Genomic DNA, 12871 nt, shown 5'->3' with positions numbered 1-12871 from the left:
GGAGGGAGAGCAGATATTACAAACAAAAAGCTCGAGAAGTGGTGATCTCATCCTGCCCTGCTGCCTCCTGACAGCTGTGAAAATAAATCATCCAGGCAGGCAGGTACCCTATCTAACAGAGCTCGGAGAAGATGGATTCCCCAGCCTCCCGACAGGATTTCTCTATCACTGACATAATTTGGCTCCTTGTGTCTGACCTGCATTCTGCTGGCTATCATTTCTGTAGTTTTTCTTTAATTATCATGGGAAATGGAGACCATCTAGCTACCACTCGTGGTATAAAAGACCTGTGTGGCATATCACTGTCAATTTTAATTGTATACCTATCTTTCACTCCACTGTCTTCGAAATAATAGATCTAAGTCTACTGGCCTTACACTAGGTGGCCCTCTTGGGTAGCTTATGTCCCATGCTATGGTTTACTCCTAGAACCAAGAGTGACTAGAGAAGTTAAAGGAAGAATATCAGTCTTCATGTTTTAAACCAGTAAATCTTATTTGCATGGAAATTAATAGTAAGTGTGGGAGACTTCTGCTGAGATTGTGGGAACATCTTAAAGTCTCAAAACCAGAATCTGAGCTTTGGAATATGTACTGGCCCTTGGCATTGCCCCAGAGATCAGCAGTCCCTTAGTCAGGTTTATAAAGATCTTAAGTGTACCTTTCTTCGTTGTTTCTGATTTATAACTAAACGTCAGTGAGGGCTGAAAAGTTTATTAGGGACAGGTAACAATTTGGTAAAGGTAAGAATTTTAAAGGCAGTAAGGAAATGGGTATCTAGAAGATTATGTGTAAAAATAAAGTCTAGAGAGATTCTTAAACTTTCTATATAATCTTTCCCCTGTTACTGAAAAGCAAACAAATCTTACCTAATGCCACTGTTGCTACAGATAGCACTTCTGTGGAAATAGCATTTATGGTGGCAGCATCTTGCCTTGCCCCTCCACCATTGGGGATTCCATAGCTTGTGCCGAGGCGTTAATGTGTCCATTTCCTGATCCCTTTCGTGTATCAGCTGTTCCTCACTTGGTTCTGATTTTCTTTCTAGTTCCCCCTATGGTCACCTTGCTATGTCATGGTCCCTATTTTGCCACTATGTTTAATTTTCCTAGAAAATCCCCCCCAGCCATTTTGTTATTAACTACCTCAGCCTTTTTCAGTTCCAGTTCTGTGTTCATCAGAGTCCACATGTACTTTTTCAAAAGGCAAGCATCATAAGTTCAGAGTTCAAAATTCTGACTCCTTGGTGTTTGGGAGATATGGGCACTAATGCCTGAGAAGCATCTTAGACCTCTGTACTGAAGTTGGCTAGAATGCTTTTGAGAGGGGTCAGCTTCCTGGAAAGTTTGGTGCAGTGGAGCAGCTGTGTGGTACTGAGTCCATGCTTGCAACTCCATCAGCATGGTGATTGTTGTGGCTAATCTGTGTGTGGCTCTCTGGGGAGAGAGTTCATTGTGAAACCTAAGTCTGCTGTTGGTCATTCTGGATCTGCCTTCAGTGCAGACCTGGTAACTAATCAGCCTCCACTGTTGCCATGCTAACCCCAGACCCCCAAAACGGGCCTTGACTCTGTTGTCAGTCCTCGCTGTACCCATGGTTTGCCAAAGAGTAGATTTATTCTGAAGTTGAATTCAGCTGAGGACAAAGATAGAGATTGTCAGGTTAATGAACCTCCCTTTGGGCTTTCATGCTTAGATAGAGAGTAGTGTTGCAGGACATTTGTTTACGTGGTTTCTTCTCCTTTTGACTTTTGGTTCATACTTGGACTTTTTGGCAAGGATTTAACAGACCTTACTTTTAGCAACTTGACTGCTTTAAGACCTGTCTTAAAATAAAGCTGGAGGCATTCCTGTTTCTATCTACACTGCTTTCCTTCTCTGTCAGACAGTATGCTTCCATCGCACTGAAAGAGGATCTGTGACCCTGAAGGTAACAGCTGGGGCATGATAGCCAGCAGTGTGTCATCACTTGGGTGTGCTTCTGGGTTTCCTTGGGCCCATTGGTTCTGGAGAAGGAACACACCATTTGCACAGCCACCCAAAGTATGCATTCAACTTGCTCAACATAACCATACTCCCAAAATAAGCTTCCTGTCTATTCTTGTGTGGTGTCTACTTCAACTTGAAATCCAAACCACAGAGATAGCACTTCCAGCTCATGTACTCTGTAAGTTGGTTTGATGGGCTTTCTATTGTCTGATATAGTCACGTCACATTTGACCTTTTAAATTTTAGGCTTCTTTGTGGATTTTAATTTGTATCTTTTTATTAGTATGTGGTAGTTGTGCAAAAAAACATATATATATATATATATAATAATTTTAAAACACTAGTGTACTGAAGAAAAACTGTAGCTAAGGGGGAACTGGGAGGAAAATGGAGCAGAGACAGGCAAAGAGTTACAGTCTAAAATTCAATAGCAGGCAAGGCTTATGAAAATCAAGTTGTATTTCTGCTTCATGAATCATTGTCAGACAAATTAAGAACATATTGTTCCTTATTTATCTATTGTCAAGGATTCAATATCAAGCATTGAGAATAAATCTTGATTTTCATAAGCTTTGTTGACACTGTGGAGCCATAGAGCATAAAACTTGGATCTAATAAACATAGTGCACTGTGGAATAGTGGCGGGTGTAATGCCACTGTGACTCACAGCTGCCTCCTCCCGATCCTGTGTTCAGGAAACCAACAATTTGTTTATGCTTCTGGTAAGGAGACATAGATTTAGGTACAGTATTCCCTTGAGTCTTGGGGATTGGGGATAATTATGTCTGCTTTTTTAAGTTTGGTGAATCCTCATCTTGGTATCTGCCCACTTCCCCTAGTCTCCTTTTCCATCTCTCTTCTAGTGCATGTTAATAAATTGGGCTTGTTTGGGATGGATCAGTTGTCTAATTCTCAGGCGGTCTCTAACATTACTATGGGATAGTCCTTGGAGGGCTGTTAGTGATCTCAAATTCTTAGTAGACATTTCTGATTTGAAATCCTGAGGTTGAAATATATAAATAATTTTGAAATTTAGGGACAGAGCAATGACTTACTGGTTTAAAGAGCTTGCTGCTCTTGCAGAGTATCTGAGTTCCATTCCTCATACCTGTTCACTCTGGGAATTCCAGCATCTTCTGGCCTCCATAGGCATCTGTAGACTCATTGTACACATATATGCACACAGCACACACACAATTTAGAAATAAACATAATTCTTTAAAGTTATACTTAAATTTGGTTAAAGAAAAAGATTTTGAGTATGAAAGGACAAGGATACAGAATTCGTAATCTAAGTCTTTAGTAACGATATAAATAGTGTTTCAATAATATTGAAACATCTTTTCTCTAGGTCATGTAGTATGAAAATTAGGATCTGTGTCATGAAATGTAATGCTTCTCATAGACAACTTTAAAATCAGGGTTGCTTGGTGGATGCGCATGCTGTAAGCATTGTATGAAGGCTGATTATTCAGGATATGGGAGATTTGTTTGGGGTAGTAAAAATAGTAAGGTTTCCAAATTTTATGTAATTGTACTCAAAAGGGATATATTTTATTGAATGTTTGGTTGGTAGCTTTGATCTTGTTAGCAGTCATATCTTAGTGAGATTGGTGTAAATCCTACTCACTGCTGCTAAATAAGTAACTGGGCATTTAGCTGCTAGGCTAAATCCAGGTAGTTTGGGCAGGGTGAGCCACAGAAGACAGACACATTTGTATGCTGTCGTCACCTGAGGACAGAGGACTTAGGCCTTCATTTATCTGCTATCCCCTCACAATATGCTGTCAGGGTGGCTGGCTCCAACACAGGAGCAAGAGAGAGACCAGAGCTAAGGTGGTGTCTGACTGTACCCCAATCCCTTTTTACCAGTTGTTACGAAGTTCTTTAGTGAATAACAGAACTCAAGCCAAGGTAGCAGAAGAGCTGGGCATGCAAGAGTATGCCATCACCAACGACAAAACCAAGAGACCTGTGGCGCTAAGAACCAAGACTCTGGCAGACCTGTTGGAATGTGAGTCCTACCTACAGTGTAAAGCTTTTTAACTTGCAGGTTCAAGATTTAAATTAAACTGAATAGAGCTCATTCTTTGCATTCTTCTCATTATGATGATGTTGTTGTTATGGCTAGTGAACTTGTTTTCTCTCTTTTTCTAGTTTTTTTTTAACAACGTTTTGTATAGCCCAGGGTAGTCTCTGAATTCCTATGTAGTCAAAGGTAGCCTTGACTTCCCAGGGTACTCCTATCTCCCAAATGCTGATATTACAGGCTTCTGGCTATGAAACATCTTTTGTCTTTTTTTTTTTTTTTTTTTTTGCTTTTCACTAAGACATGTGAATAATTTACGTTTTTGTTGTTGTTCGATTTATATTCCCACCACCCTGACCCTCAGTTATCAGGTCCCTTTGTATGGAATAGTAACACAGTGTGAAGGCTAGTTACTGTGAATCACAGTAGAGGTGTTTGTTTGTTTTTGCTATCCAGCATATTTCATAAAGGGGCACAGACAAAAGGATAACTTATTCAGTAAACACCAAAATTACTGCAATTACTATTGTTTTGAGTGAGTACAAAACTCTAAACAGATGCCATCTTTTTCATTTTCTGATATGGTTTGGAAGCATTATAAATAATTCCATTATAGCTAATTAAGGGATTATACCCAATTTTATTATTTCTAATATTACTTCAAAAGAACTGGAATATTCTCTGAGCCTTAGAGCTTTTTATGTTATAGCATTTTTCAGAATAGGAATTATATAAAATATTAAACTATACTCTGCAAGCCAGCTTATTTACAAAGCAGAAAGGCAATCTAACCAAGTCACCTAAAGGGAAGCAAAATTCAGTTGAGTGATTGGTGCCACTGGCACTTTTATTTTAGCTTCAATAAAAGATACTTCCAGTCTTTTAAATAAATACACCATTTGCCTACTTGGTTAAAATTCTTTTAAATGAGCTCATCTATAGAATTGCCACTTATTAATTCAGTTACATAGATTACGTTATTGTCATTGAGTTTTTCTTAATTTGGAAAATGTTAAAAATAAATTTAAAAAAATTTAAAGTTAACATCTTTAACTTTTCTCATTTCTTTTTCTGTTTATGAAATTAAACTTGGAACCAGTACACATAAGTGCTCTCAAGTTTGATACTGGGAGTGGAAGGTCCAGAGATGTGCTTATTCTAGCATCATCTGGGATCTATAGCTTGTGTTTGGATTCTGTTAGTGTTGATATGGTTATGTTCCCAGATACCAAAGCTAGTCTGCAATACAATATTTGGTAAAGCTTTTAGACCAGTGCTTCTCAACCTGAGGGTTGAATGACCCTTTCACTGGGGTCACCTCAGACCTTTGGAAAACACAGGTATTTATATTGTGATTCGTAAACAGTAGCAAAATCACAGTTATGCAGTAGCAATGAAATAATTTTATGGTTGGGAGAAAAATTATGCTTTATAAAAAGAAAGTGTCTAGAAGTCAAAAACCTATGTGCAAATACTGCTTAAAAGCTCAGCCCTTAGGACTGGGGAGATGGCTCAGCAGTTAAGAGCATTTATGGCTCTTGTGGAGGATCCAAGTTCTGTTCCTGCCACTTGTGTTGGCACATGTATATGCATGTAATTAAATATGAAGATTAATAAAAATTAAAATTGAGCTCTTGCTGTTTCTGGTAAGTAACAATAGATTGCTTATTTCAATTTTGTTTTTTAGCATTTATTGCAGCATTGTACATCGACAAGGACTTGGAATATGTTCATACTTTCATGAACGTCTGCTTCTTTCCACGGCTGAAGGTAAGTTCTAATGATTACATCACCATGTGCTTTGTTTCCGGTGGCTCTGAAACACACTACTCAATGCTTTGGGGGATTCCCACAGGAGTTCATTTTGAATCAGGATTGGAATGACCCCAAATCCCAGCTGCAGCAGTGTTGCCTGACACTGAGGACAGAAGGGAAAGAGCCAGACATCCCGTTATACAAGTAAGTACTTGCTCTCTGCCAGCCATTCCATGCTGAAATGGAAAACTCATCAGGTAACAGAGACAAGGCACTTCATGTGACAGTAACTGACCCTGAAGCACTCTGTCCTAGCTCTAAGTGGGCACATCTTGATTGCCTCTGCTTTCTTCCATCTATAAATTTCTCTGACCTCTCGCCCGGCAGGAACATATACTGAGATTATAAGGGCAAGGTATAGCAATTCAAATACAATACTTCCTGGTTTTTAAGCTGTATTCATTTATGTTTGTATTCATGTATGCTTTGCCTGCATGTATGGTATGTGTACCACATGAATGCTTGGTGCCTGTGAAGGTCAGAAATGGACATCAGATATGCTGGGACTGGAGTTATACTCCTGGTTGTGAGTTGCATGGGGATGCTGGCAATTGAACTTGGACCCTCTACAAGAGCAGAGGCTCACAGGTCCATGCCCCCGACTAGAGAGGTAAACGTGCAGGTACCCACAGGACCAGAGGAAGCTGAGAGGGCGGGGCCTAAAAATGAGGCGGACGAAAGTCATATACAACAGCCAGCTTTATTCAGAACATCAGACAATTTATACTCTGAGGGTTAAGAAGAAACACACAAGTAAGGTGCTCAATCACAAGTCCAAGCCACACATGGCAAAAATAATTTTTTTTCCCTCTATAGAGGCACATGGATAACAACAGCTGAAGTAAGCTCACTCCTGTCCACTACATCTGGGAGGAGCACAAAAACACATTCCAGGAACAGTTCTATGTTTTGAAGAAACTGAGGTCACAAGGCTCTTGTCCTATTGAGTTTTCTTAGAAGCACACCAAATTCTCACCTGACTCCAGTTTTGGACTATGTTCCAATATACCCATATGCACATATATCTGTATCAGTTATTAATTTGAAAAAGTTCAGTTTCAATACTGTTAACCCCATTCTTTGGGAACATAAGTATCTGATCTAAGTGATGTGAATGAATCAGGATCTCCCCATCTGAAAGCTTAGGGTCAGGATAAAGATGGTGTGTGTCTTACAGCACAGGCGCAACTACTCTGCTAGGTACCTTAAGCTGGGATGCACACCCCTGGGTATGTAAACACAAAGGAAATTGCTGCGCACTTTGCCCATAAATCCTCCCACAGAAGTACATGGTGACTTGGTTCTTTGTTATCAGGATGCTGGGGTTGCTTTATATAGTGTTCGTGATTACTCTGTTCATTCTGTTATCATTCTTGGCTACTTTTAATTTCCCTTTTCCATGAGTTATCAGTTTTTTACATTTGAAGTCTGCACCTTGTCATTAAATCCAGAGTACCTGGAGCTTTGTTTTTTAGTGGTTATACACTTGCCATATAGCATATCTCTGAAATGATCACAGATGTTTCAGAAATTAAATATGTTTTCTGCTCTCTTAGGTAAAACACTAAACATTAGAAAGAATCCATAAAGGGTGTGAAACCATTCAGGTGTGTCTTGAGGTGTTATTACCCATTTATTGCTGTTAGCCGTGATAAGCATTGTAAAATAACAAACTAAAGCCCTCGGTTCTTCATAATAAAAGTTTGTTAATTATGTACTCGGATATCCACACTTAGAACTTGTTTTAAAGTATCACCTACTTGACTATAAGCCCTCAGATATAATTCCTATTTGAGACAAAGATAAAACTGCATTGCAGATTTTTTTTTTAATTTCCTGTTTCAAAGCCCTGAATTTTGTTAGGTTAGCAAATCAAAAACTGAACCCTTTTTCCACATTTCTTGTTATTTTTTATATTCCTCCTTCTAGGCAATAAGAATAAGGTATTTGTTTTGTCATTTTGTCAGTTATAAATAATTGAGCATTGTATCATAATTAATATTCTTTCGTTTCAGGACCTTGCAGACTGTGGGGCCATCCCATGCTAGAACCTACACTGTGGCTGTTTATTTTAAGGGAGAAAGGATAGGCTGTGGGAAAGGACCAAGGTATGAGAAGAAAACAGTTTCATTGAGTATGTATCTGTGTTCAGGGAAGTCCCTCCCATCTGTATTATAAAATTAGAAGGTGGGGTGTCTTTGGTTACAGCAAAATGAATGCCAAGGACTAATGTCCCCTCTCAGCCGACTGAGATACTTGGTAATCGGCCATGGACAGGGCATGCCATTATATGAGGGACCTCAGCCTTGTTGAGAAAACTGCCTCACTTGCTACACAAGTCAGTTCTGTTCAGTTTCAGCTTCAACAGAATGCAGGTTTATATGGTGTGCCGTGGTATGACACAGCTGTTAGACAGTTCAGTGCCTATCACATGAGCTCTGTGGGCATGCTTACCCTCTTTAGGAAATAGAACTATATAAATTATTTTCCAGTCTATGTCTTGCCTGTTTTTTTTTTCTGTATTTTATCTTATTCATGTTTAAATTTTACATGTAGTATATCAGACTTGAAAAATACTGCAGCCCTAATGTAAACGGAAGATGTTCTATTGCAGTATTAGAAGTGTGGAGCAAATACCTTAAAGAGGCTTTGTGTAAATAAAAGGCATTTCTGCTTGCTCTTTTGTGTATTCCTAGCTATGTAATTCAGTATGTGATGGAAGTAATCACGTGAAATTTTATGCACTAGATAGGAAAATGAGCATTAATAATTTGTAGCTCTAATTTGTGTTTTTGAAGAAGAAAACCTTTAAAGTCTACCTTGCCTTTATTTTATTCAACAGTATTCAGCAGGCAGAAATGGGAGCAGCCATGGATGCACTTGAGAAATGTAAGCCTATCTCTTTTTCTATAATTATACCCTCATAATGTAATGAGTATTTTATGGAAGGAAAATGAGGAAGTAGAGGAATGGTTAAGTTCTGATAAAATGATCTTATTTTGTTCACAATTATTCTTCAAACAGAGTACAGTAGAATGTGTACTCTGCATAAATCAGACTGTAATTTTTTGAAGGTATTCCTGAATGCATTTGGTTTTCATTTTCCTTTTTTGCGTGGAGCTCTACTGTCAGCATAGAAACCTCAGTGAGTGGACTTCTGTTTCTGACCATATTTCTTTGTACCTCTATAGTCGCATAAGCCAGGCATGGTGACATATGGGAGGTAGCTTCAGGATATCACGAAGTCAAGGTCACCTGAAGCTACATTGTGAGGTCGAGGTGAGCCTGGGCCACATGAGACCTTGCTTCAAAGCAAAACAAAACAAATGAAAATAAAAAATAAAAATCTGTGTAAACTTGGCACGGTGGTATATGCCTTTAAGCCCAGCAGAGGCAGGTAGATCTCTGAGTTCAAGGCTAGCCTGGTCTACACAGAGAAATCCTGTCTGGGGGAAAAAAATCTTATATAGGCCTAAACATACACATGGGAACGTTTCCATTTGTTTGTTTTCGTTTCAGTTTTTAACCATCGTCTTATTTAAATTAAATGGCAATTACATGCTTCTGAATACATTAACAAGCATATATACATATATATGGTACTTCCCTTTTTCTTTGTGTGTGTCATGAGTAGCCCTGCAAGTCATAGAGCACAGCAAATGGCCCCAATTCAGTCTTTAACAGTTGCACACTATTTCCTGTTGTGAGGGTGCTGTAATTTTTTGATGTTTTTTATTGGTGCCTCTCTGTCTCTGTCTGTGTGTGTGTTTTCAGTATGTACAATAAATGTTTTTATTATGATGCATATGTTTCTGAAGATACACTGTCTCAAGAATGAAATGCTCATGCTGATGAAACTTGAGCTGTACAATTGACCATGTAGAGAGTCTTGTAAATTGAAGGCATGAGTACAGGACATTGTACCTCTTAGGTCTTTTGTGCTGCACAGAAGAACCTGTGGGCACGACATGCCAGTGCTTCAAGACTCAGCTAATGGAGTGGGAGAGAGTGAATGCACGAACTCAGAGGGAAGTGGCCCAGGGTTCTCATGTTTGAGGGGTTTCAGGAAAGGTGGGACGGCCTCTAGCCAAGTGGAAATCAGAAGATGGTGTGGCCTTAGGTAGCGAGGACAGAAGCCAGTGCTGCCAGGATCTAGCATCTGTGGCGTCTTCACTGAGAGTTTTACATTGACTTTTTTTTAGAATGTTTTCATTGATTGATTGTGTAAATGCACCATCATTTATTGAAGGAGAGTGGGATTCTTTTTTCCAGTTATAACCAGAGTCCACCCCCACTTCTGATGCTGATGCTTATATTCAACTATAAAATGGTGCTGGAACAATTACTGTTCTGAGATAGACATCTCCAAAAGGACTGATAGGAGTGGATTGCTTAGATGCTGGAAAATAATTTGGCATTATGTCTGGTCCTTGAAGACGTTTTTACCTTTTGGTCCTGATTTGATATCTAGGAATCCAACCTAAGGAAAAAATTGATTTTAAACGATAGCTCACATACTGTGGTAAACAACTTTATTTATAATAGCACAATGTTTAGATAAAATGAAACTACACATTATTAACAGGAATTTGTCAGTAGCTATCTCAGGGACTGGCAGACATTTTCTGTGAAGGACCCGCTGCAAGTGTTTAGGCTTCACAGGTCACGACTGTCTCAGTTGCTACCTTCTGACATTGTAGTGCACAAACCGTGGTGGTGCAAATGTCTGTGTGTCTACTTCATTTTCAGAAACTGATTGAGAGCTGTGTGTGGCCTGTCAGCAATAGTTTAACACTTTCTCAATATTCAAATGTGATATGTTTGTAACTTAGAGTAGTACTGTTGGAGACTGACACAGAGCAACAAGAAATGCTTGTCCTGAAATAAAGGAAACTATATCTGTAAATACATGGTGGCGTAGGGGTGAAGAGTGGAAAGATTTTCACTGTTACATGGTGTATGTGTGCATACAACAACATACACTGCATGATGAAGCTTTTCTGAGCAGCACACTGTGGCCACGTTCTGAAAGCTTGTTCTGGTTAGAGATGAACACTAGGACTCGGTTGCACAGTAAAATCTATTGAAGAAATGGGCTTGTTAAGCAGAAACATGCCTTTACAGCTGAGTTTTGAGGATTTATTTGACCAGGGTTTGTTTGTTTGTTTGTTTTTAGTACTTACCGTATTTGAGGTCAAAATTGATGTACTCTGTAAGGACTTGGCATTACTGATAGGCTGATTTCAGAAATGCTGATCTCATGGTTTTGTTAAAAAATCACTGGCTCTCCAGGTCTTTCCAACTCACTGCTTGTCTTCCAAGTGTCTTTTCCACCCTGCCCCGCTCTTCTCTAGTCTGTAGTGATGATGGTACATAGTATAGAAAAAGGATAAAAAAGAATTTACCAGCATGGTGCATATAGTCAGACCCACTGCATCACGCTCGCCCTTACAGCAAACAAGTAAACAGACTTGCTTCCCTGGGCAAGGCATGCCTCCTTCCCTCCTACTCATCATGTGTGAAATACAGAATAATCCTTAGCTGGCCAGGCAGAGCTGAGTCCTTTCTCCATGGTACTGCCAGAGAGTGGGTGTTATTTTGACCTTTGAATGTGTTTGCCTACTAAGTGCACAATGACTCTTTATCATTCTGTGCTTGATTTCTTAGTTCATTGTCACACTAATACATGTGACAGGAGAATTGTAGATTTCTAAGTCATAGTCCACATTTTCATTGTGTCTGTGCTGTTGTACAGGGTCAGATATCAAACTAAACATAGCTAAAGTGCACAATTGAGTGACAGTTCTTTTATCCATTAGAGTTCTCCACATGAGTTACCGTTGCAGATATAGCCTTGCCCTTTTATGGTACAGTAAAGATAGAATTGATCATTGGCCACAGTGACTTAGAATGTGGCTTCCTTTTGTCCCTCTGATACGGTTTTTGCTCTACTGAAAAACTTTCCTTCTTGGTTTGGAAGCTTTTAGTTTGAGCTTTTCCAAACTATAAATCTCCACATTCCTTCTTTCTGTCTCCCTGGAAGTCACTGTTGTAGAAACTGCTGCTTAAAGCACCTGACTGTTTGGGAACATTCCAGAACCTTATGTCTTTATTTTATTTTGACTTGCTGTGTTTTTTCTGGGTTTTTTGTTTTATTTTGTTGTTGTTTTTGGTGCCTTTATTCTGTTTTACATCAGATATTGAAATTAAAATTTGAGATGTCAATCCAGGCTTCTAGTGTGTGTATGAATAGCAAGAGTTAAAATAAACCATTCTTAGTTTATGTTTTAAAAAACACAATTATATATGTGTGGTGATTGTATGTTTGTCTTTGTGTGTGCTTGTTCATTGTCATTTGCAGTCATGGATATCCTTTTATTAAGTATTAAACATATCTCTTGTGTCAGATAACTTTCCCCAGATGGCTCATCAGAAGCGGTTCATTGAACGGAAATACCGACAAGAGTTAAAAGAAATGAGATGGGAAAGAGAGCATCAGGAGAAAGAGCCCGATGAGGCTGAAGACATAAAGAAGTAAAAGAGGGCACGGAAGTGGAGCTGCATTTGCTTGCTGAATAGCTGTGACTGTTGCCCGTCGAGACCTAGCCTAGTTTGCCTTCAGACAGTGAATGAAGTGTGCGCATTGAAATAAAACTCAGAGTCAAACCATGACTGTTGTCTTGCTGATTGAGCACTCTGTTTCTAACTGGACAGTCTGTTACAGAGTATTGGATTTCTATTTAGTAGGTTGCATTGTTCCCTTTATTTTGCTCTTTAAAGAATAAAATTCAGAATGGCGTATTCTGTGGCATAGGTGCTGTGTTCTGTTTTAGACTGTCACCTGACAAGGGACAGGCCCACTTCACCAGCTATTTTTGGTTATTTGTTACCACGGCCTACAGTCACAGCTCTACTTTATTGATCAAATGTTTCCGCTTTCATCTGTGTGTTTCTCTAGTACCAGTGTGATAATCCCAAAGCTAGCCTATTCCAAGAAGTGAGTTCTGTATAGAAGAGACCTCTTCAGCCTCTAACCAGTT

The 12871-nt window shown here is 39.2% G+C and overlaps 1 protein-coding gene across 3 annotated transcripts in view; it reads left to right on the top strand.

The window, feature by feature from the left end:
* Drosha (drosha ribonuclease III) overlaps positions 1-12632 on the top strand; it is a 106141-nt gene extending 93509 nt beyond the window's left edge. For all 3 annotated transcript variants that reach the window (XM_021633730.2, XM_021633726.2, XM_021633729.2), the window contains exons 30-35: positions 3860-4001; positions 5704-5786; positions 5872-5975; positions 7847-7939; positions 8674-8720; positions 12239-12632. In XM_021633730.2, the coding sequence (XP_021489405.1) occupies positions 3860-4001; positions 5704-5786; positions 5872-5975; positions 7847-7939; positions 8674-8720; positions 12239-12369 (600 nt within the window). In that variant the 3' untranslated portion in view covers positions 12370-12632. The remainder of the gene's footprint in view (positions 1-3859; positions 4002-5703; positions 5787-5871; positions 5976-7846; positions 7940-8673; positions 8721-12238) is intronic.
* Positions 12633-12871: the final 239 nt, after the last annotated feature.

This window comes from Meriones unguiculatus, chromosome 3 (assembly GCF_030254825.1).
Source record: "Meriones unguiculatus strain TT.TT164.6M chromosome 3, Bangor_MerUng_6.1, whole genome shotgun sequence".
NCBI classification, from domain to species: Eukaryota; Metazoa; Chordata; class Mammalia; order Rodentia; family Muridae; genus Meriones; species Meriones unguiculatus.
Note: the sequence above shows the minus strand (reverse complement) of the source record. Positions and strands in the feature narration are given on the sequence as shown.